The sequence below is a fragment of the Fistularia commersonii genome, chromosome 22 (genome assembly GCF_037954325.1).
Source record: "Fistularia commersonii isolate RoL2024-O1a breed Wild chromosome 22, RoL_Fcom_v1.0, whole genome shotgun sequence".
Taxonomy (NCBI): Eukaryota; Metazoa; Chordata; class Actinopteri; order Syngnathiformes; family Fistulariidae; genus Fistularia; species Fistularia commersonii.
Window position 1 is genome coordinate 6,046,729 of NC_141305.1, and position 25,966 is coordinate 6,072,694.

The 25,966-nt window shown below is 42.6% G+C and overlaps 1 protein-coding gene across 1 annotated transcript in view; it reads left to right on the top strand.

Annotated features, from left to right (window-relative positions):
- The window catches only part of fras1 (Fraser extracellular matrix complex subunit 1), a 161,748-nt gene that overhangs the window by 72,874 nt on the left and 62,908 nt on the right, over positions 1 to 25,966 (top strand). Inside the window, exons 15-25 of the mRNA XM_086169440.1 lie at positions 3 to 143; positions 1,054 to 1,194; positions 1,846 to 2,013; positions 9,912 to 10,052; positions 12,611 to 12,757; positions 20,804 to 20,959; positions 21,480 to 21,626; positions 21,963 to 22,109; positions 23,068 to 23,208; positions 23,640 to 23,780; positions 24,739 to 24,879. Coding sequence (XP_086025566.1) covers positions 3 to 143; positions 1,054 to 1,194; positions 1,846 to 2,013; positions 9,912 to 10,052; positions 12,611 to 12,757; positions 20,804 to 20,959; positions 21,480 to 21,626; positions 21,963 to 22,109; positions 23,068 to 23,208; positions 23,640 to 23,780; positions 24,739 to 24,879 — 1,611 coding nt within the window. The remainder of the gene's footprint in view (positions 1 to 2; positions 144 to 1,053; positions 1,195 to 1,845; positions 2,014 to 9,911; positions 10,053 to 12,610; positions 12,758 to 20,803; positions 20,960 to 21,479; positions 21,627 to 21,962; positions 22,110 to 23,067; positions 23,209 to 23,639; positions 23,781 to 24,738; positions 24,880 to 25,966) is intronic.

A 25,966-nucleotide genomic window follows, 5' to 3' on the forward strand; every position in this document is an offset into this window, starting at 1 on the left:
AGCCTGTGGCTCCTCGTGCGCGTCCTGCTTCCCCGACAACCCCTCGTGCACGACCTGCCATCCGGGGATGGCTTTGCACCGGGGGGAGTGCGTCGCCCGGTGCCCCGACCACCATTACCATGACAACCACAGCCGCTGCAGAGGTACGTCGACTTCCTGTTTCTGTCTGTCATCTGCTTAGTGCGTGCTATTTAATGAATCTGGTTTATTTTTATTTATTTATGTTCTATTCAAACTTTTGAAAGGAATTTTGTGTCACGAAATTTCAAGGTGAATTCTGTCAGGATTGAAGGTAGTTTCACTTTCATCTCTTGCAGATGCTCTCTGTCGTTTTGTCGTCTTAGTCGCAGAAAATCATTCTGTTTTTCAACGTTTTATTACACAAAATCTGTTATTACACATTATCTGTGTTATTACATGATAGCTGTGTTATTTGATATCTTCGTTAACAAACAATATCTGCGTTATAACATGATATTCATGTAATTACACAATATCTGTGTCACTGCACGCTATTCGTGTTATTACACAATGTCTGTATTATTGCATAGTATGTGTTATTACACATTATCTGTGTTATTACATATCTGTTATTACATGCTATGCATGTTATTACACAATATCTGTGTTACTACATGATATGTGTGTTATTGCATGTTATCCATGTTATTACACAATATCCTTGTTATTCACAATATGTGTTGTTACAAAACATCTGTGTTATTGCAAGATATTTAAGTGACGTTCAGGGACTTTTAAGGGGATTTCTCAATTTACATAATTTATTTAATTCTCCTTTTATTTTCTTGCTTAACATTGCTCAGCTCAATATCAACCATATCTTCTTCTTCTTTATATATATGTATATAGTAGCAATTTCTATCTGGAACCAAAACCAAAAATATGCTTTAAAATATGTTTCTTTGGCTGAATTTTGACACATTTTCCTGCATTTTTTTTTTTTTTTTTTAACTGAATTTAAGGTAATATTTTTTAAACATTTCAGGTTTATTTTGGTTTAATTACACAGTAATAAATGCGTGTGCTCCTCAGGGTGTCACGTTTCCTGCACCTCCTGTTGGGGCCCTTCGGTGTCTCAGTGCACCTCCTGCTCCGAGGGCCTCCTGCTGCTCCAGGGCCAGTGTGTGGACGTCTGCGGTGAGGGCCTCTACCCCCAGGACAACACCTGCCACAGTAAGCACCCCTCTGCAGGAAATCTATATAATGAAAAAAATAAAGAAAAATTCACCTGATAACTAAATATTTTCCAGTAAGTGAAATATTATCAAATATTATTTTTGTAATTTACTAATAAAAAGATCTAAAAAAATTGAAAGAAACTGATTGTCTTTTAATATTATATATAATATAATATTATATATAATATTTGAAAATATTTCACCCCCTTCCAAAAAAAATCAACATAATTTAACAAGGACTTAAATTGGCAGATCAAAATACAGTGAAAGATTATTTAAACTTTAAAACTTTAAACAATAAACTTTAAAATTTGTTTTTCTTATTACCTGAAAATGAACAAATGGTTCCCTTAGGAATGTCAGAAGTCAAAACAAATATCACAATATGATTAATTTAGAATATAAAAAAAAAAACAAAAAAAAAAAAACGCCTGAAATTTCCATAAATTTAAAGTTTTTTTTTTCCCCCATACATTCTTCTGCAAATAATTCAGAAAAATATGCAAATTAAATAAAAATAAAAACATCCTGAAAAATAAAAAGTGACTTTAAAAAAAGGAATCAATAACACCAAGAATTGAAAGAATGAGAAAATGAAGTGTTGAATTATGGGATCTATTTCTGTCTCGCTCTTCCTGCGGTCCAGATTGCCACCCGTCGTGCCGTTCCTGTGTCGGACCCCTGGCCTCCGACTGCCTCGGCTGCCGGAAACCGGAGGAAGCGCTCGTGCTGCTGGCGGCCGGACTCAATCGCGGCGTCTGCTCGGCCGCGTGTCCCGATCGCCACTTCCAGGACACGGCGCTCATGTGCAGAGGTCAGAACCGCCCAGGCCAGTGAGGGAAAACATGGATGTTTAAAAAAGAAAGAGTTCTTGGATAAGAATAAGCCAGGATCTGTGTGTGTGTGTGTGTGTGTGTGTGTGTATGTGTGTTTAATTACAAGTGTTTTTTCTTGCCATCATTATTTCTATCGGACCCCTTTTTCATGCTAGAGTTCCCCTTTACTTCCCCCCTTACTATATTATAATATTACACCCCTTTATTATATCATATACCCATTGTACTGCCCCCTTGTTATCGATATCCTGCCTTCACTTTCTCCTTATTACATTAAATTCCCCCTTTACTTCCCCCTTTTTTGATAAATTTTCCGCTTTCTTCCCCTTATTACGCTACATTTCCCATTTTCATCCCCCTTTTTAAATCCAATCCCCATTACCATCCCTGTATTATATAATATTCCTATTTTACTTCCCCCTTATTATGCAATATCCTAAATTCCCCCTCATTATGTTGTATTTCCCTTTTTCTTCCCACTTATTTTATTATATTCTCCCATTACTTCCCCCTTTTTATATAACAGTCCGACATTACATCCCCCGATTATATTATATTCCCATTTTACTTCCCCCTTAATATTGTGTTATATCCTGTCTTATGTCCCCTTTATATTATATTCCCCTTTATTATATAATATTCCTATTTTACTTCCCCTTTATTATGCAATATCCTGCCTTTACTTTCCTCTTATTACATTTAATTCCCCTTTTACTTCCCCTTATTATATTACATTGCCCCTTTACTAACCCCTAAGATGTTGAATTCCCCCTTATTATGTGATACTCCTCCTTTACTCCCCCTTATTTTATCGCCGTCCTCTTCACTTCCCCCTATTCTATAATATTCCTCTTTACTATCCTATGATTCCCCCTTTCCATTAAGTCAGCATCGTTGCATAGTTGTACTCTGAACTCTTTACCGCAGAAGTACTACATGAGTGGACGGGTTACTGCAGTATCCTGCCACCTGTGGGGGTAATAACACCGCTATAATGCGGTTATTAAGCCACATCGCTCGGAGAAAACGTCTCCCACCTGAATGTTTCTTTTGTAATGACTTTGGATTATGACCAGAAAATAAATATTTTTATTTATTTATTTTAGACCTTTTAAATAAATAAATAAAACAAAAAGGCCATTTAGCCAGTGAGCCGCCGCCATTTTGCGTGACTTGGCACTCAGCACCGGGAAAGGATTAAAAAAAAAAAAAAAAAAAACCAAAGAGAGAAAGACCGGAGAGGGGCCCTGAAGGCAGGAGGACAGAAGAAGAGGAGAATCTGCATTTAATGTAGTCTTAAAGGTTTTGAAGAAAAGTAAAAGACGAATGTCGCCTCCACCTTTCGGACTCTTTGTCTCCAGCATGAATGAATGGAAGGCGTCTTTCCTCTGTCTGTGAAATTCCATCCATTCAGGACAATCAAAGTGTCTGTTTTACCTGCCGGGGTAACGTCCCGGAGTCGACCCACCCCCACCTTACCGCCGCCGCCCATCAAAGAGGGAGCTTTAGCTGTCTTTATGCACAGAGGAAAAAGAAGAAGAAAAAAAAAAAAGGCCCTTTGAGTTTTTTTTTATCATACGTCTGAGGCCACGCTGATTCCGGAGAGATCAACTCCCCGAATTAAAACAAAGGGGAAAAAAAGAGAAATAAATAAATCACAGAGCGCGTCAAACGACTTTGAAAGGATCAGAGCGGGCCGACGCGCTAACGCCCATGTCTGGGAGGAAAATAATGAAAAAAAACGTGGAAACGCCGCGGTATGGCGGGCCAGCTAGCAACGGGAATGGCATCATTTCATCATTTTTTTTCTTTTCTTTCAAATCAGCAGTTAAAGTTGATATAAAAAAGAATTTAAGGCGGGAAAAGAGACGCCTGAGTGTGAAATAAAAGATAAAATGGTGGAATTTTACACACTTTCGTTACTGCTGAAGACAAATATTTGTTTTGTTTCATTTTATTTTAGTTTCTCTGAATTCTGGGAAGATGTGAACAGAATGTCGTTAGCATAACCGCTAATGTCACCCGAAGGCATTTGGCTTAGCTGTGTGCTAGCTTGCATATATATGTATATAAAATCACTTGCGTATATTCTGTTAGCGTTTCAATTAGCTATGACCTGCGGTTTCAGTTGATGTTAGCATTGTGTCTCCATGCTAATCTCATTAGCCAAGGTACTCAGGGTTGTCAGTATTAGCATGATTTCAGCAGTGTATCTACATCTCACACAATTTTCAAAGGCTCCTCGCTTCTTTAACTGTTAGCCATGCACTAGCGTAACACTGCAACTAGCTGGAACTTATAGTGTCAGCTAGTTTCAGCTGTGTCTCAGCATGCTACTGTCATTAGCTGAGACATTTAGCTTCTGCTACTGCGACTCCACTTCGGTTACTTAATGCTTGTGGCCTTAGTTAGCATTAAATGGGTTATGGTACGCTAATGTCATTTGCTAATTCATGTAAACATCTGTTGGTGCAGTTAGCAAAACTGTAACAGCTATTCCCGGCCATCTTCAGATGCCGTCAGTAAGATATAATTCTGGGATGTTCGGACTCTCTGGAGATGCGCAGTGCTACTTTTCTGTTGGTTGATCGGCTAAGTCAGCACAGTGAGCCTTGGCCATCCCCTACCAATCAGCCACATCGGGCGTGAAGCCACTAAGTCCGCGAGAATACGTAGTGTTGGTTTGTTTATCCGCCGTCTCTCTGGGAGACTCCGGAGCGGATGATTGGTTCTGCTCGCTAACCCCTGAATAATGGATCGTTCCGTTACGGCTTCCTTTTTAATAACAAACCGTTTGAAAACAGCCGGGAGACTTTGGATCGAATAGCAAATCTGCTTGAGCGTCAGGAGGCTGTTAGCCAGCCTCCCTCTGACTTTTGGGATCTGAAAGCCTTAAGCTATTTGCTAATTGCAGAAACCTACCTCACATACACACACACACACACACAGACACACACACCTGCTTAAATGTGAGGCCGGGATCCCCTCGGAAAAATGGTGTCTGCTATTCCAATCTGCAAATTTGAATATTTCAACTTTGCTGCGACGGGTAAAACCCGAGGCAGCGCCCTGAGCCAACCCGGAGAGGACACGGGGAAGTAGACGGCATCCAAAAGTCAAGCTCGTTCAATATTCACATGTGGCTTTTAGGGAGAGATAAGGGATCGTTCCGATCCAGGTCCCTTTTTCCAAAAATTAACCGATCCCAAAGGGGCAGACATCGAATCCTACAGGAAATCGAGAGCCAGCATCGCTCCTGACTTTCGGACTAGCTATTTGGCTAATTTTGTGATTTATTCCCTGTCCCTCCCGGGAGAAGCCTTTAGCCTGGCGTTGGGAGATTCGTTAGTTGAATCGCATTACGGTAATGGCGGGAGTTTAATTGAGGAGCCGTCAGATCATCTTTGTCCCCCCAGGACATTCTTCATAATGAACGTGCCATCAAAATAACCAAATTAGCGGTGGGATCAGGCGGCGGCAAAGGGCAAACCATTGCTGCTGAGATGTGGGGTTGGGTGGGATTGATGGATTCTCCCTCGGCGAAGTCTAATCTGATTGACATCGGCGTGATGGATGAGCCTGCCGCCTCAGCCACCTGTGGCGCCCCTGCGGCCGCCGGTTTCGGGGCGTCTGTCAGGGATGAGACCGCGGGTGAAATCACGACGTCTCTGCGGCAGAAACAGGAAGTACTGAAAACACCAGGAGAGGGGAGTCAGGAAATGATTCGAGGTGAAGGGGAAATGTCAGGATGGTAGAAGCCTCCAGGCCACAAGAGGGCGCTGCAGGGTGGGCGGTATACAGCTCGCCGCCATTGTCATTGGATTTTATTTTTCTCCGACATTAAAAAACACTTTTTTTTTTTCTAAAAAAGGACTAGAAGTGAGATGGATAAGAGAAAAAAACAAACGAACAAACAAAAATAACGAATCGATTCTTCTAGGTAGCTGTCGTTTTTATAGACACAATGTTATTTCATGCTTATTACTGATTATTACAACAAAGGTGAGAGAAGCCAGAAAATTAATGTGCTTTGACAGGAAGTGAGTACTCAAGCTGTGGATCACTGCCAACTCCCGCTAAGCGTTGAGGGCCACGCTGTCACCGTGGCGTCCAGTTTCCAAAGGCGCCCAGGAGCCTTTGGCTTGTTAAAGGTCCGCTCACGACGGGCGCCTTTTATTCTCTGTAACCACGGCATCCCCTGGGTCCACGATCGAGCAGCGGCGCCGACAATGGGGCCCATTGTACCTGTGTGTGTGTGTGTGTGTGTGTGTGTGTGTGTGTGTGTGTGTGTGTGTGTGTGTGTGTGTGTGTGTATGTGTGTCTGACAGATAATCAGCCCTCATCAGCATCTACTGTCCTGGAGCGAAGAGAAGGCTGTGTAAACATACCCGCGAGATACTCGCGCACACACACACACACACACACACACACACACACACACAGACACATGCACACATAGTGTAGATGTGAGCATGAGACGACAAGCCCGGAGACATCTGAGAGGACATTCCAGGCAAAGCGGGTAGAGGTAGAAGGTGGGGGGCTAACCGGCTAGCTTTTTCTAGCTAAAGTCTAGCCTCCCTGGCCCAGCTAGCTCCCTTTTGCCTTTCAGTCTTTCTAGCCTCCGTAGCCTTCCGAGGTTTCCCACTATTCCTCCTAGCCTTCTTAGCATGTTTAGCCTTCCAAGTCCACCTATCCCTCTTTTCTTTACAAGAATGTCTAGCATCCCTAGCTCTCTTAGCCTTCCTAGCATGCCAGTCTGTGTAGCCCATCTAGCTCTCCTAGCTTTCCTAGCATGCCTAGCCTTCCTAGCCCACCTAGCTCTCCCAACCTTTCAAGCGTACCTAGCATCATTAGCCCACCGAGCTCTCCAACTCTCCCAGTCTCCTAGCATGCCTAGCATCCTTAGCCCACCTAGCTCTCCTAGCTTTCCTAGCTCTCCTAGCCTCCTAGCATGTCTAGCTTCCCAAAGTGCTACTGCGGCTCTGCAGGATCCGCAGCTGGACGATCCGGTCCATATCTTCGCCGGGCCTGAGGAGACACGAGGGGAACTTGGCATAAACGTTCCCTTTGAGCTGGAGAGGGTTCGCTTGGATTTAGTTGATCAGACATTATCCAACATTTTTTTGAATCCCCTGAAGGCATCGCCTGACTGTTCCTCACACATTCTACGCCTCTGAGGAACCCTTTCAGATTTTGGCTAGTTTTTATATTTGGCACTGTCGTTCACACCTGTGCGGCGGGAACGGATGCCATGATTGAGGTCAAAGGTCACCGTGCCCTAACGGCTCGATGCAGGTGAGCGTAGTATCTCGATGATGCCTTCAGGGATGAACATATTCAAATTTGGCAAATATGGAATGCTTCCCCAATACATTCACGATTAATGATAAAGATTATATGTGTACACACAAACACTCACCCGTGACGCAGTGAGTACACAAGCCCCGGATACAGCTGACAACCCTCTGGAAGAATCTGGAGAGGAGTAATTATATACACACACACACACTTCTACTCGAGTGCAGATGCCGCGTCATTAGTTTGTCGCATTGAGCGCACACACACTGGCACACGCTCGGCTGAGGGGTGTGTGTGTTTGTCTGTTTGTGTGTGTCTGTCTGTGTGTGTGTGCACGCACGCGTGTGTGAGAGTGCCTGCACTTTCAGGACCTGTTATTTTTTCATGTCCCCTGCTGAAGTAGATTCATGTAAAACTTTAAAAATAGAGTATGAGTACCCCTTACTAGTGGAGTAGTCTTACCCTGTACTAGTAGAGTATTCATACACCATACTAGTAGAATACCTGTACCTTGTACTAGTAGAGAGTTTATACCATGTACTAGTACATTATTCCTACCCCACACTAGCACTGGTACCCCTTGTAATAGTAGATTATTCTAATCCTGTACTAGTAGTGTATGTACCCCGTACTTGTAGAATATTCGCACCTTGTATTAGTGGAGTACTGGTACCCTGTACTAAGAGTACTCATACCATGTACGAGAAGACTTCTCATGCACCAAACCAGAAGTGTATTCATACCCCATCCTAGTAGAGTATTTGTACCTCATACTAGTAGAGTATTCCTTTCCTGTACTAGTAGACTAGGACTATCCAGTACTATCCAGTACTAGTCGAGAACTCAAAACCTGTACCGGCAGAGTATTAATACCCCATCTTAGCAGAATACTTGTACCTTGGACTAGTAGAGTATTCATATTGCATACTATGAGAGTACTAGTACCCTGCACTAGTCGAATAGTCATACCCCATGCTAGTACAGCACTTGTACCTTGTTCTAGTATTTATCCGAAATACCATCAAGAATATTCTGCTACCATCCTAGCAGAATACTCGTACCTTGTACAAGTAAAGCATTTGTATCCCGTACTAGTAGAGTCCTCGTTCCCTGTACTAGTAGAGTACCATACCCATACTAGTGTACTAGGGGTTCTACCCTAGCAGTCATTTAGACTGGAGTCCTTGGGCATCCTAGAACAGTCGTCCAATGGCTGACGATCAGGGGGATCTGCTGTCCAATGGCGGTTGCCCCCTCGTGGCCCGGCTAGTGTGGTTCTGTTGCAGAGGTTCAACATATGAGGTTCTATGAGACCTGCAGTCGAGGTTCTCCAGCTCAGGTTCTACAGCTGAGGTCAAACATTTGAGGTCAAACATTTGAGGTCAAACATATGAGGTCCTAAAGCTGTGGGTCCTACAGCTGAGATTCTGCAGCTGAGGTTCTGCAGCCTGAACCCATAATGGGTTCAATCTAAAATTCAAATTCAAGTGCTTCATTCCCCCTCCCTCTGACATGGAAATATGGCTTTGGATGTAAACGCCCCACTAGCCGGCCGCCAGGCTGCTGTTAATGTGTGAACTCGTGGCTGAAGGCTGGCCGCCGGCCTCGTCCTCGTCCTCGTATTAGCTTTTTTCTCTCATCATTATTGATTCATCTATCCGGCGGAGCGGAGCCAAAAGCTCTCCACAGCCGCAACAGGGAAGCAGGTAATAGAACTAATGGCGGAGACAGGAAGTGGGCTGCGCTTCCCTGTCTCTTCTGTCTTAAAAATAAATTTACAGCAAGTCTGATTAAAAAAGAAACATGCCTCGATGTTAGGTTTGGGGCCGCTGGTCTGAAAGGGTTGTTACACTCCGGGTCCCTGGGGAACCACTTCTTGTTGCTCATTTTAATTTCTAATTTTACCCTAAGCTTCATTCTAGCTTGTAATTCTGCCCAAAACTTCATTTTCACTATTGTAGCCCAAACCTCATTTAAGCTTCTAATTTCATCCTAAACTTCATTTTAGCTTCTAATTTCACCCTAAGCTTCACTTTAGCTTCTAATTTTGCCCTGAGCTTCAATTTTGATTCATAATTTTGCCCATAGCTTGAATTTTTCTTCTAATTTTGCCCATAGCTTCATTTCACTCTGTATCTCTGCAGTTAGGCTTTGTTTTTAGCATCCAGTGGTTTTTGCTAGCTTCACTTGAACTTCTGTTTGTTTTTCATACCTTCATTTTAGTCGAAATGTTCTTGTCTTGGCAACTGGACTTGAATTTCTTCACTCGAAGAACTTCAAGAATTCACCATGTCCTGGATGTCGATAACCTCCACGGACATGCTTCATTTTAGCCTCTTAGGTTTAGCATAGCTCAGCTTATCTGGCAGATAAATCCTAGCTTTGTTTTAGCTTCTTGTTTTTTTTCCCCTTCGGCTTTGTTTTAGCATCCGCTTACTTGTTTTAGCTTAATTTCAGCTTGTGTTTTGTTTCCATTGAGCAGGAAGTGGGTGGGGCTTTTCGTGGTTGTTTTTATGTTTTATAAACTTCCACGTTTGGTTATTTAAGTAACAATAATGTTTGTTTTCTGCTCAAGAGTGCCACCCCTCCTGCTGGAGCTGCACAGGACCTTCCGCCCTCAACTGCACCTCCTGCCCGTCGCCGTCCGTCCTGCACGAGGGCCGCTGCACTGCCGACTGCCCGACGGGCTTCTTCATCCACGACGGCGAGTGTCAAGGTGAGCATGCACACACACACACACAGACACACACACACACACACAGCAGCCCAGATTGGGTTCTATGCTCTGTCGCAGTCTAGATCCGGGCCAATGAGAGCTGACGCCCCTTCTGAGCCCCGCCCCTTCCATCGCTTCTCGCCATCCATTAATCACACCTGAACTCATCGAGGAAAACAACCCCCTCCTCCACCCCCCCGCCTTCCTCTGCCTGACACACTCCACCTCTTCTCTCCTCCATCTATCTTAACCTCCACCCTCCTCCATTCACATCCTTACACCACCTCCAGCTCCTCCATCCTCCTAAACTCACCATCCCCTCTTCCAGCCTCCTCTACCCGCCTCCTCCTCCACCCTTCACATCCTCCCAAAATCCCCAGCTTCACCTTCTCCATCCACATCCTCCAGACCCCTCCTCCTCCACCCACCACCCTCTCTCTCCGACTCCATCCATCTTCCTCCATCTCTGTTTACCTCCATCCTCCTCTTCCTCCATCCACCTCCTCCCACCATCCTCAGCTCCAGCCACCTCCCCCAGCCCCCTCCACCTTCCTCCACCTTCTGTCGTCAGTCTCATCCCTTCATCCTCCGCTCCTCCACCTCCACCCTCCTCCATCCCCCTCCTCCCACCATCCTCACCTCCATCCATCTCCTCCTGGCCCCTCCACCTCCATCCACCTCCAGGCTTCCTTCACACCCCTTCATCCCCACACCTCCTCCTCCTCTCTCTCTGACTCCTTCCATCTCCCTCCACCTCCCTCTATGGCTTCCTCCGCCTCTATTCCCCCCCCCACACACACACACCTCCAACCGTCTCAGCATCTGAGAGGAAGGTTTATCTCTGGTTAACCCCGTTCCCTCTGCCCTCCGGTCGTTCCTGTACAAGAGGGGGTTATTTTCCCCTCCGGTAGCCGATTAGCTCGTTAGCGACGTCCCTGATACCCGGAGGAGTTTATTGCTTTTCTGTCTCCGAGGTGGAAAATTTCGCCTCTGAAGTTTTTATTGGTATCGACACGGCGCCACGCTAAGAGCCACCGTTTATCTTGATTTTTATTTCGTTTTTTTTTTCTCCAGAGGTGGGTCGGGTTAATGAAAGAAAACGCTGCGGGGTTTGTGCCGGGCCAGGAGATTGTTGTGACAGAACTAATTACCATCACAAGATCCGGAGAACCTTGTGTTTTTACCGCCTGCTCCTCGGCGCTCGCCGGCTGCAAGATATGCGAAAGAAACCCTGCGGTGATCGTATTGATAATAATAATAATCATCATAATTAAAATAATAGCAATAAAAATAATTGTCCTCATAAAATCCACGGAATGGTAGCGGTGAGGGCCACGAGGTAGAGGTTTATTGCCTCGTCGCTGGGAAACAAACAGGGAACGTTCGTCATCCCACCGGCTCGGAGGGGAATCTGTTTTCTATGATGTTTGAATTTTTTTTCCCCCTGTTTTATTTAAAAAAAATAAAAAATAAACCAAACAAGCCCCGGCTTTAACCCGCCGGATCAGTGCTTATTTTATCAGAATTAATATGCCCGCCAGTGCGAAGGAATTTGTTTTAACGGTGTAATACACGGTTATTAAATATGTAATAACGCTGTGATATTCTTTAAATGTTTGGGGATTATTTCACTTTTACATCCTATTAAAATAAAATGTGTTTCACGCAGGAGTTGGTTTTATTTCTCACAATTTCCCTGTCAACCTTAAAGGTGGTTCCCTGCTAAATTCCCAGACGTGTAATTCAATCATCTCTGAATAATAATTTTTCCTTTAATTTTTAAAATGTGATATTAGAAAAGTTAATGTAATGTCTAATGAAAACTGTTTTCTTACTATTCTTTAAGACCATTTCATTTTTCCTGTATATTTTTACATTTTGATAAATTCTAACAAACATTGTGCCAAATTCTTGGAATTTTAAAATTCTATCTTCTGTAAACACTTTTGATTACATCTTGACATGTTTAAACTTTAAAGTTAACAATAAAGAAATTGTTCCTCATAAATTGTTCTTACATTTAACTAAATCTTAAGTTCAATTCCTTTTTTATGATCCTTTTTTTATTATAGATATGGCTTGCCATATCTATAATCAATACTTATAATTAATTCTATTATAACGTTTTTTTTTGGCCTCAGACGGGCCAGGTGACATCTTTAATCATAGATGTCTATCTCATTATTATTAAGCTGAAGGCATAGTGTGCATCTGTGTGTGCACATTCGGGATGTGTGTGTGTGTGTGGAAGTGTGTGAAACTGAAATCACACACTCAAGTTAAGTTAATGTAATCTGACACACATATATTAAGGATCTTATATCTGGTTTAACTGTCATATTTTGTGCAGCACTTTCATGTGTGTGGGTGTGTATGTGTGTGCCTTACTGTTTCACACGCTCGCACACACACACAGACACACACACCTCTGTTACTTAGTGTGATGTCGCATACATTTATTAAGGATCTTACATCAGCATTGAATGCCATATATAATACCTGACTTTCATACTTGTGTGTGTGTGTGTGTGTGTGTGTGTGTGTGGTTCCTCCGCAAGGATGCCACCCCTCCTGCCAGTCGTGCTCCGGACCGTCGCAGGCCGACTGCACCTCCTGCCCACCGCAGGCCTCCCTGCAGGGCGGCTCCTGCAGGACGAGCTGCGCCGACGGACGCTTCCTGAACACCGCCACCGGAGAATGCCTCGGTGAGTGTGTGTGCGTGCATGAGAGTGTGTGTGTGTGGACTGTGGATCGTGCTTCACCAGGCTTTCATCCAACCCGCTGCCCTGAGTTGGTGTATTTTTAGGCTACCCCAAAGGGAATTGAACTACTAACTCAACGCGAGACGGAGGGGAGGGGGCGGAGCCTCCTCTTGCCCGGGGAGTGCCGCCGCTCCATCACAGGAGCCGACCCCTCCTGTCTGCCGTGCGTCTGTGGCGCCGGCGGCCTGAATTATTCACGAGGAACGGCGCTCTCTGTGAAACAGAGGCTCTGAGATTAATAGACGGCCGGTTCCGCGCGGATGGATGTTCTCCAGTGGAACGCTAAAGAACTCAGAGCCCCGGCTGTCACCGACATCCGTCAACCCGGATCCGCCGCTGTCACGTTCTGCCATCGTCGAGGAACCTCGACGCGGGATTTAGAGCGAGGCGTCCTCCCCTTCTCGCACAAGTGCTTTCTCTTGTTCCCCGACTGGAATGTTCTAAAGTTCTTGGATCTTCAGGATCATGTGATCAGAGGGTTCTCTGTTCCCGGACTTGTACATTCTAAAGGTCTTAGATTATTATGGCTACATCATCAGAGGGTTTTACGTTCCCGTCTTGAATGTTGTAAAGGTCTTGAAACACCAGGATGACATGATTAGAGAGTTCTCCGTTCCCCAACTGGCATGCTTTAACGGTCTTAGACTGCAAGGATGACATGATTAGAGGGTTCTCCCTTCCCCAACTTGCATGCTTTAACGGTTTTAGATTGCAAGGATGATATGATTAGAGGGTTGTCCTTTTCCCACTTGCACATTTCAAAGGTCTTATATCTCCAGAGTCACATCATCGAAAGGCTGTATGTTCCCTGACACACATGTTCTAAAGGTCTTAGAACAATAGGATCACTTGATAAGAGGGTTCGCCATTCCCTGACTTGTATGTTCTAACAGTCGTAGAGTACCAGGGTCATGTGAAGAGAAGGTTCTCATGTTCTCTGGCTTAGACGTTCGAAAGGTCTTTGAATATGTTAGATTGTATAGCGGTCTTAGTTTGCAAGAGTCACATGAACAAAGGGCTCTTTGTTCCCCAGCTCGCATGATCTAATCTAAGATTACCATGGTCACACACAGGGTTCTCCTTGGCTTGCATGTTCATACAGTCCTAGATCATCTAGGTCACGTGATGAGCTGGTTCTCAACTCCATGACTTGTATGTTCTAAAGGACTTGGATCACCAGGATCAAGTGATCAGAGGGTTCTCTGTTCCCCTTCTCAGGTTCCTACACTACCAGGATCATGTGATCCAGAGGGTCTATGTTTCCAGGAGACTAAGTCAAAGGATTCTAGGTTCCCATGATTTTGTATGGTCTCAGCATCCAACCAAGTGGTTTGAGGACTTTTGAATTTCCAAGAGATCAATGTTTCCTGGGTTTGATGCCTACAGGGTTCCCAGGGTTCCATGTTGGGTCTGGTGAACCCATGTTTTAGGGTTCTAAGCCCCCCCCCCCCCCGTTCCCCGCGGAACAGTGTTTCCAGAGTCCCTTATTCCGAGATGCACCAAAAGAAGGACCTCATTTTTTTGCGGTTTGGTGCCCGTCGTGTCCAAGGAACCCTCAGATTCTTTGGCATTCTCCTTCATGTCGGGTTCAGGATGCGGGAATAGCTTTTGTTTTGGAGATGTTCCAAATGAAACCCAGCAATGTTCCCCGATGCTCTGAAGAACTGCAGCAATATGATCGTGAGAACAAATTTGAAGTTCTGACTCGATGGTAGTTTTAGGTGAAACTACATTCTATTTTCAAAACAAGCTAAGGAGAACCAAAGAACCCATTGGCTTTAAAAAAGAAACCCCCCGTCTCTGATTGCAATTAAAGAAAATAACTTTTAATGAGTTCCACGTTCCCTGTTTTGCAAAACCGCCGACGTAGAAACATCCGGCGGGACGCGAATGATGGTTCCTCAGATCTCCACTAACAACCATCCCCAAAATAACCCCCTCACCTTCTGCCTCCTCCGCCTCGTAAACGTTCTGATTCTGGCTGGGAACGGCGGCCGTAAACAGACCGGAGCAGCAGATGAAGAGACAAAGTTGTGTTTTCATTAGAAGAAAAAATAGGTTCCGTTGTTTGCCTCCGCTTTCTCTCGCTGTGATGAGACAATTGCTCACGTGTTGATTAGAGAACTTTGAGAGGAAAGTTTGGAGAAGTTGAGGAGGGGTTCAAAGTAACAGAACACAACAAAAACAACCTCATTGACTTCTCAGGGTTCCGAGTTCCTTCAGTCTAGTGTTCTTCAGGTTGTATGTTCTCAGGGTCCTCTGTTCCTCAGTTCCAGTGTTCCCTGGGCTCAGTGTTCCCTTGGTGCCATGTTGCAAGGGTTTTGTGTTCTGAGTATCCTTCGTGTTCCCAGTGTTGTGTGTCCCCTGGGTTTTCAGTTCCAAGAGTTCTTCTCTGTTCCCAGGGTTTTGTGTACCCAATGTTCTTCTGTGTACCCGGTGTTCCCTGGGTTGTATGCTCCCGGGGTATTTTGTTCCCAGGGTTCTTCTGTGTTCTTCTGGAGTTGTATGTTTCTGTGTTCTGAGGACTTTCAGCTCCCAGGGTTCTTCTGTGCCCAAGTTTTCAGTGTTCCCACCGGTCCTTCTTCTGTGTACCCAGTGTACCAGTGTTTCCTGGGTTGTATGTTCCTGGGGTACTGTGTTCCCAGGGTTCTTCTGCGTTCCTGGGATTGTATGTTTCTTGGGTTCTGCGCTCCCAGGTTTTTTAGTTCCCAGAATCTTCAATTCACTTGAAGATTCTTCGTTGTTCTCAGGGTTCTGTGTCCCTAATGTTCTTCTGTGTACCCAGTGATCCAGTGCCCGCTTGGTTGTAAGATCCCAGGGTACTTTATCCTCAGGGATTGTCCGGGCTCCTCTGGTTGTATGTTTCCACGTTCCTGCTTTCCTAGGATTTTTAGATCCCAAAGTTCACCTGTATCCTCAGGTTTCTGTGTTCCCAGTGGTCCAGTGTTCCTTGAGTTCAGTGTTACCTGGATTGTACAGTCATGGCCAAAAGTTTTGAAAATAACACTTTCAAAAAGTCTGTTCCTTCAGGGTTTTTAGGTGTTTGCCAGATGTTTCCATTGTTGTGTCATTCTCAAAACTTTTGGCCATGACTGTATGTTCCCATGGTTTTACGTTCCCAGTCGCTGTCACTGACTTTACAGGAGCAGATGATGTATGCTATTAAAGTTAGGAGGCGGTAAATAAACAGCAAAACACTCATTGACTTTTAATTACACTTCTTGGTGTAACACACACTCACACTCACACACACACACACACGTACACGTACACATACACGTAAACACATGAACAGACATAGACACACTTAATCTCAAATGGGTCAAGCTCAGCCAAAGTCTAGTTAATAAAAGATGCCTCCCAGCAGTTCTGAGCAACAGAAACACCGGGGTCATCATTTTCTACATGGCCAGAACACACACACACACACACACACACACACATACACACATACACGCACACAGAAATACGCACCCACTCACAAATGTTTCATTGGCGCTATACTGATTTCCATCTCGTCTCACACATACACATATAAACTCAAAGGCATTTATATATTTTATTGCTACTATGTTTTATTCTGACCTCCATCTAGTCTCATACACACACACAGACACAAGCATGCAAACACACACAGGTACTCACACACACGCCCACACACACACAGAGTGTTACATAACCTTTCCAAACAGGCCCCTCAGTTTCATGGCTGACGGTGTTCGCTTTTTTACCTTAAAGGCTGTGGTACATTGGAGGTTTAGAGGCGTTGCCATGCCAGCGGGCGGCGTTCATGAACAGCGTGCCGATGCTCACCGTCATTTCTGCTGCATCTTGATGACGACTTGGCCATTTTCAGGACATTCCTCGACCTTTAGATCATTCAAAAGATGTTGCACTTGAGGTGCCCTTTCAATTATTGTCACTTTTTAGCTCATTTTAGGGAAGATTTTTTTGTGTTTTTATTTTTGTTTTCTCTTTCACTTATTTGTTATTTCTTGCCTAATTTCAGGTAACTAATACACATATATAAATATATGTGTATTAGTTACCTGAAATCAAAAAAGTATCTATCTATCTATCTATCTATCTATCTATCTATCTATCTATCTATCTATCTATCTATCTATCTATCTATCTATCTATCTATCTATCTATCTATCTATCTATCTATCTATCTATCTATCTATCTATCTATCTCTATATATATAGATAGATAGATATATATATAAATTTTTTATTTAATTTTTTAAACAGTTTTCAGTTGTTTTTTTCTTGATTTCTTTCTTTAAACACCTTACGTTTATTTGGGGGTTGTGTTTTTTTGGGGAGGGTCATTTTTGGCAGCTTTTGAGAATATTTAGAAAATTAATGGCTCGATCGTAGGATTTTTCAGAATTCCAAACTTCTCGTTTAAGATTTTATTCTAATTTCCAATCAATTCCCTTGATTATTTCGGAGGTGATTTTTATTTTTTTTTGGTTTTGCCAGCTCACATGAGACATGACTGCAGCAGGGACATGAAGGTATTGGTTGACATTGTTACATGGAATGCTGTCAGTAGCTGCTATTATTATTAACAGCTAAGCTACGTGAAAGAATTGTAGCCACACTGATGCATAGCTAACTTAATAGCTTCATGGAACAACATTAGCCATCGCTATTTTAGCCCCTTCTTCCAGATAGGCTACATTTAACATTAGCTGCTATGATGTTTCAGTAGCTTTGCTACATCACATTTGATCAGGGGAGCAGGTGTGATATTTAACGAGCTTAGCATGGCTATATGAAGTAGCATTGTGGTTTCAAAAGCACCTCAGGAATTGTCTCCAATCAAACCTGATGAAAACAGATTTTTATTTTAATTTATCAAGTGTCCGGCTGAAAGTTTGAATGTTGAGTAGCAGATCTGGCACTGGCGCCCCCTGCAGGCCAGGAGTCGCAACTGCAGCCAATCTCATGGAAGCGATCAGACGTCCACGTTCTTCCCACCGGCTGTTCAGAGAGTTTTTTTTTTTTTTTTTTGTTCTTACCACAATTATGCTACAGACGTTATTTAAAAACAAACTGAAAATAGACCCGGGCGTCGGATGAGAGGGTGGCGTCGCCATGGAAACAAGACGTAGCGCTTTGAAATAAGTGACACAGAATCAGTGTTTTATTGATTCATTTATTTATTTCATTTTCTGCCGGTCAATAAAATCCTTCGGGGGAGGAAAAACAACTCAGCGGACTGAAACAGGGTTTGGTCGTTTTAACAAGATGTTGTAAAGTGTTTGCTGGTTTACTGCGAAAAACGTGTATTACTGCCAGTACTTGCTGAGATCATATACTCTTACTTTCTGGAAAATGTCCAAGTATAAAATATTTAATTACCATATCAAATTTTACAGGTGAAACTTATACAGTAAATATTGTATATATTTGATATGTTCCATCAATTTATATGATATTTACTATTTTTAATAGTTAGAAGTTAAGTCATTTTTTGGAAAATATTTAAAATAATACAAAACAAAAATGTTATTTTTTTAAATACGTATTCAATATTTCTATTTTGTACAGTGATCTTGCTTTCATTGTGACAGTTCAGTCTCCTTCTGGGACAGTTTTATATTCCCAACTCTTCTCACATCTCTTTGCCAGCGAAATTTATAATTTCCATAAAAACAATCCAGCCGAGGAAAAGGGATACGATCATCCTGCTTTTATAAAGCCTTTATTGCACCATTACGACACCATTTTTTTTTCTCTTCAGTAACATTCAGCAAATCTGTGTCGTAAAGGTGCAGTGCTCCAAGGTCCCAAGGCGACACTGTTCTATCTATCTATCTATCTATCTATCTATCTATCTATCTATCTATCTATCTATCTATCTATCTATCTATCTATCTATCTATCTATCTATCTATCCATCCATCCATCCATCCATCCATCCATCCATCCATCCATCCATCCATCCATCCATCCATCCATCCATCCATCCATCCATCCATCCATCCATCCATCCATCCATCAAGTTTTTTTCCTGGGAATTATTTTTATTTTTATTTTATTCCTTTTTTCAATTTAATCATTTGATGTATCAGACAGGTTCAAATTTATTTTGGGATAATTTTGAAATCATTTTCCAACCTTTTTTGTCACATTTTTTAGCCATTGTATTTTCTTTATACGCGTATATTGATCTATTTATTTATTCAGTTATTTTTTTATTCATTCATTTTGTTTGTTGGTAAATGATCTGAATGCGTAGAAATAATAATGAATAGTTTTCCTACAAGGCTTGTCCTCACTTTAATTGTGTTGAGATGAGATTTGGGACTGTTTTTCTTCATCATATTTCATTATAATGGCCAAGTTAATTTTTAACTTTGGCTTAGTTTTGAACTCATTTTCTTAGATTTTCAAAATAGACTCACCCAGGCTTGCGATACCTTCGGGGACCTGGGAAAAACGGTTTCAGACAGAGGCACCAACAACTTGTCTGCTCTGCGGGAACGTACACATACCTGCAGCACACACACACACACACACACACACACACACACACACACACACACACACACACACACACACACACACACACACACAATCACACTTCCCCCTGGAGAGCCCTCCTTGTTTTTTCAATCAGGCGATTTTTATCGCTGCGACAATAAATGCAGACGAGATAGGAGCCCGTCGCCGTGGACGACCTACACGCCTCCTCCCATCTGATAAACTCACACCACCATCTGTTGGTGACAGACACACAAAAACACTCACACACACTTGATCGCACCTGATATAACACACACATCAGTCATTGTGATGACTATCGGCTGCGGAAAACCGGCAGGATGTAACCTTGACACCCTGTGTGTGTGTGTGTGTGTGTGTGTGTGTGTGTGTGTGTGTGTGTGTGTGTGTGTGTGTGTGTGTGTGTGTGTGTGTGTGTGTGCGCTGTTGGGGGCGGCAACTTGTCTCTCCAATTCTCTCGAGTTCTCTAGAGGTTCTTGAAAACAATTCTAGATAAGGTCCAAAAAAACAGTGGTGTCTGGAGCCAATCACAGCTGATTCTGGGGCGAGGGGCGGGGCCTAACCTGGACGGGTTAGCTGTCAATCAACCCACTATCCTCTTCATTCACGCCTTAACTGTTTTTGGACTTCGAAGACAGAGAGCCAAACACATTCAGTTGATATTTAGTTCTCGGCAGGTGGGAAAACAGGGGTGAGTGGAGTTCAGAGGTCAAAGGTCAGAGGTCAAGGTCAGAGGGTACCAGAGGAATGTGATAACTCAAGACCAGGATCTCCCGAAGTCCGACCCTGTGTTGACTTGTGTTGTGGGGTTTGGAGAATATATTAACATCCTAGAATGATTTATTATTCAAAAATCATTTCATTGTTATTTCTTTTCATTATTTATTTTTCACCATCTATTACTTACTATAAGTTATTCATATTAAGAGTCATTATGAGTCAATTTTCCAGAAACGGATTTTCCTTTTGACCTCTGAGTCACTTTGCTGCACTTTGTCCAATTCAAAGTCTTTGAGAAAGAAACCTTGATTCAAGGATACGTGTGTCTGAGTGTGTGTGTGTGTGTGTGTGTGTGTGTGTGTGTGTGTGTGTGTGTGTGTGTGTGTGTGTGTCAGTGTCGTCGACCTCTTACGACATATTATGATTGGTAATATTGTAATCACTGTCATTATTATCATTTACATATAAATTAATAAATGTAACTGTCGCCAGTTTTTGAATGTCTTTGAAATCCTTGGTGTGTGTATTTTTCTTTCTCATTGACCCAGAGATGAAGAAAGATGTAGAAAAATAAATGTTAAAAATTGAGTTTTATCGCTTGCTTATTTTTTCTAAAGACATGATTTCTCATTGAGAAATAACCCTGTGTGTGTGTGTGTGTGTGTGTGTGTGTGTGTGTGTGTGCATGCGTGCGCGTGCGTGTGTGTGTGTGTGTGTGTTTGTGTGTGTGTGTGTGTCTTCTCCCCCCAGAGTGCAGCCCAGACTGTCAGCGTTGCGCTGCTGACCTCCAATTGAGCATCGGCAGCGTGTGTTTGTTTTGTAAATCGGCGAGGATGTTGTTGCTAGGCGACCACTGCGTCCCCGACTGTCCCCCGGGACACTTCGCCTGGCACAGCGCCTGTATCCGTAAGACACAGCTCCCCCGTCCCGTGGCGGTTAACATGAAATGCAGCATAAAGAAAAAACGCTGTTTAGAAGTGTGGGAACAATTTTGTGGGAACAAAACTGTTCTTTTTTTAATAAAGAGGCTGCAAACTGTCAATCATCAGCTGTCAATCATCTACTGTTGATCATCAGATGTCAGTCATTGGCTTTTAGCTGTCAGTCGTGAGCTGTCCATCATCAGCTGTCAGTTACCATTGATCATGAGCTGTCAATTATTATCATTAGCTTTCAATCAATGACTATTGATCATCAGCTTTCAATTATTAGCTGTCAATCATCAGCTGTTGATTATCCGCCGTCAATCAATGACTATGTGCATCAGATGTCAATTATTAGCTGTCGATCATCAGCTGTTGATCCATGCCTGTCTGTCATTGCTGCCGATTTGTTTGCAGTAATAAATTTCAAATCTATATTTGTTTTATAAATTAAAGACCTAAACAATGGACTGTAAGTGTCATTTGACCTGTTTCTCTCCCAGGGTGCCACGCGTCATGTGACTCGTGCCAGGGGGCGGGGCCTCTTGCCTGCACTTCCTGTTCTGCTGCCAGCTTCCTTTTGCCCTCAGGTCTCTGTTCCCCAGATTGTCCCCTGGGTTACTATGACAACGGTCACCGGGTCTGTCAGGGTGAGTGGAGGGACTTTCTAAAAATCAGGACAATCTGTTAAAAGTCACTCAGGAAAATAATTAAGCCATTTAAAAATGAAAAAATCATTTTCATTTTTATAAAATTAACATTTTAGTAAAGTGATAATTATTTTTTTCTAGTCTTTTAAATAAAAATATAATTTAAAGTCTTGTAATGAAAAAAAAAGGATTAATTCTAAAGGAAATGTTTTTATCTACACATTTAATCAAATGTAAATACAAAATATAATGAAAAGGATATTTTAGTAGCTCTTCCTGATGCACTGATGACCCCCTTTGACCTTTGACCTTTGCACCCAACCATGTGATCCTCAGCGTGTGACGCCCAGTGCCTGAGTTGCGAGGCGGCGGGTGTGTGCACGGCATGCCGCGACCCGGCCAAGGTGCTGCTGTTCGGGGAGTGTCAGTACGACAGCTGCGCCCACCAGTACTACCTTGATGCCAACAGCCGGGCCTGCAGGGGTAACCACGGAAACGCGGGGACACACTCACACACACACACACACACACACACACAGATCACCGATAATTTGATTTCAAGACAGCATAGAGACTTAATTTATTTGTTTATCTTTATCCTCCTTGAGATGACTAATTTATTCAACCTCCCCTAAGGTCACCTGACGAGGAAGGAAATATTAACAAGCGAGGGAAATAAATTAGAAATTGAATGGATTCATTTTTAATGAAATATGACAATATTTAGTCATTTGATAATTAGTCCAAAAATATATTAGAAATTCATATGAAAAAAATGATTGTCCCCCAAAAGATTATAATGACAATTATTCAGAATATTTTTAATTCAAATCAATTATGGATTTTGGGGGGGATTTTTTATATTAAACCTAATTAGAAAACATTAATAGATAGTAGATGATCATTTTGTAAGAATGAATGAAGATCACATTATGCTAATAATTATCATAATTTCATTATATAATAATCAAGGAAATACAAACAAGTAAAAGAAAATAATATAGACCAATTTGCCACTGATCAAATTAGCTGAAATGTTTATATTTAAGTAAAATGAAAAATATAGAAATACAAGCTGAAAATAACTTAAAAGTCAATGTGTTGTATTCACTGACTTTCAGCTGAAAAAAAAAAAATCAAATATTGAATTCCCACTGCTGAGTTTAGTTTTAAAGGGGAAAATAAATCAAATCCAAAGATTTAAACTTTATTCCAGAAACAACAGGATGAAGAAAAAATAAATTCTGGACGATTTTAAGCGGAAGAAGGAAGTGAATGAAACACTCCCAAGATCTGATTTTTTGTGTTCAGTAAACACATCACAAGGAAGTTTCTGTGTGAAGCCGTGTTCTGTTGAAGCCTCGCTCATTTTCTCTCTCTTTCCCTTTTCCACACACACACACACACACACACACACACACACACACACACATACATGCAGAGTGTGACTGGAGCTGTAACGCCTGCAGGGGTCCCCTGCCCACCGACTGCCTACAATGCATGGAGGGCCACGTCCTGCAGGAAGGCGTCTGCTCCCCTCGCTGCCCCATGGGGTCCTACCAGGATGGAGACACCTGCCTCGGTCTGTTCCACCACCACCACCTTTGTGTGTGTGTGTGTGTGTGTGTGTGTGTGTGTGTGTGTGTGTGTGTGTGTGTGTGTGTTGCAACCCTGTTTTTTTTAGGGCTTCAGTTCTCATCAGTTCTGAAGAACATCCTGCTGCTTCCAATCTGATGGTTGATCGGGCTCTCCATGTTCTCCTGCCTGGAGAAGTTGTCCGAAGGTGTGAATGACAGTGAATGGTCAAATGTCCCTGTGTGTTGCCCTGTGATTGACAGGTGACCTATGCAGGTTAAGCCCCGCCTCTCACCCCTGAAACAGTTGTGATTGGCTCTGCCTCCACCTCACAAACCCTCTTCGGTTCACCTTCACTGCCATCATTTGCATCATTACTGCACGTGATTGAGTACTGTGTGTCTGTGTGTGTGTGTGTATGTGTGTGTGTTCCTCCAGGTTGCGACGAGCTGTGCATGGAGTGTGACGGTCCTGGCCGCTGTCGGCGCTGTCAGCCTCCTTATGTCTCCCAGCAGGGTCTGTGTGTGACCGATTGCGGCAGGAAGTACTTCCTGGATGCTGCGTCGCGTGTCTGCAAAGGTCGGTAGACTAAAGTTTGAAATTACGAGTTTGAACTTTAAAGAAAGTGAAGTTTGAAGGCACAAAAAGTGAAAACAGAAGCAGTGTAAGATGGAGCTACAGTTATAAAAAGCTTCAATTTAGCATTAATACCTCTCAATCTGACAAGAAAATAACTGAGTACTTTGACTAAAGAATTATTTTACAGCACTGGACTTCCTTGTACTTCTGCTGCTCCTCAGAAGGAGTTTTGTACTTTATATTCACTGCATTTATTTCTTTTCAGAGGATTTTGCATAGAGCATCTTATTTTTTGATCATTCACATTGACACTATTATACATATATCGTGTACTTATGTATTTTGATTCTGTCATTTTTTCCTCGAAATGTGTCTATGCATTGATAAATGCACCATCAAAATTCTCCTACACCTATTTGTGACGTAATAGCATAATATAAAACAGTATCATCTGCATATTTGATGCTCTTTCAGTAGATTTTACTCATAAAATGTCTGAAATCCCAGTGTTGATCTTCCAATTCTATCTAAAATGCTCTCTGCCATCATAAACAACATGTTTTTCTGACATTTTTATAAAAATATTACATGGTGTCATCAGCTTAACAATGCACTTTTTATACATTTAGCGCAGCACAACTTTTACTACTACTGCTGCAATAATTTTTCTACAAATCTTCCAAGAGCATCTTAAATTGCGTTTTTTGATTAAAATGTAATAAAACATATAATATAATAAAAGTAAAATATCAAAAGAAATAGAGCATCGTCTGCATATTGCTACACTTTCAGTACATTTTGCTGATAAACCCCTCTGTGCTTTTACTTTCGTAACATTATCACTTCAGGCATTTTTCATGTTATTCCAGAATTTTCTAAAATACACTGTATTTTCTGTATTTGCCGGAGAGAAACACTCGAGTACTTGAATGGCTTACTCTTTTCCATGACCCTCCAGCCTGCTCCACAGACTGCGTGCTGTGTGAAGGCATTGGACGTTGCACGTCCTGCCGCGAGCAAACGTACCTGATGGAGGGGTACTGCACCCCCGACTGTGGACACGGTTACTATGCCGACCAAAAGACCAGGAGCTGCTATGGTAACAAAAAACATCACAATTTCCCATATGAAATCATCATCATCATGACAGAGAGAACTCCCGTTTTATTTTTTATTCCAAACGTAAGGTACTTATTTCAAACTCCTGCTTTTGTAAGCGTACTTGAGAAGCTCATGTTTGTGTTCAGTTGGTGAATTAAAAAAAAACAAAAAAAAACTTGACGTATCCACGTTGGGGGGGGGGAACGACACAGGTGTGGGGGTGTTGTCATGGCAACGCATAGAAAATGTGCTTAATGTCACCTCCTACAGACAGAGGAGGAGGATAAATCGGTCTTTTATGAATGTGCAATTTACAGTATCTATTAATGGTTAACCTAGAAAAATATAATGATTTATTAAAATTAAAAATATATATAATGTGTTAAATTACAATGCGGTGTGATTGTAAAGAGAATTAGATATGACCTGAGTACCTGTCCAGTGTTTTATTTTGAAAACTCAGACGCCGTTGTTGCAGCTCTGAGAAGAGCTCGAAAATCCGATCGGTGTTTTGACTTTGCGAGGGAGTCTTTTAAGTGTTCGGAACCCGGAGGAATACTCTTTTAACTCTTGCAGAATGAGTGTTCTCAGAAGAACAATCGTTCCTTCCCGGGATGAAAAGCAAGAGTTTTGTCGACATGGACATGTAATTAGAGACGAAACCTACTTCTGGTTCCTGTCGGGGTTCTCGTTTTTTTTTTTTTTTTTTTTTGGCTGGACTTTTATGTTCAAACGGTGGCGGGCGGCGACGTCTGAAAAAAAAAAAAATGACGGGTGATTTACGGCGTGTGACGAAAGACTAATTCCAGCAGAGAAAGGTATTATCATGTGCCCTTTGTGATAAATGCCAATTTCCTTTGGCAATAATGAACATTTTTTTCACCCGCCGGCCTTCAGGTTGATACGCAAATTAATCAAGCAAAAACAAAGGGAAGGAGTCACTTTGATTCCACCTCCTGTTTTCCCAAGAAGTTTAGGAGTCTGTCACCAAGAAGTTTATTTACCGACGCGTAATAACACTGGCGTTCCAGCGTCTCCGGAGGGACCGGGAATGAAACTTGGCCTCTCAGAGAGGCGGCCATTAA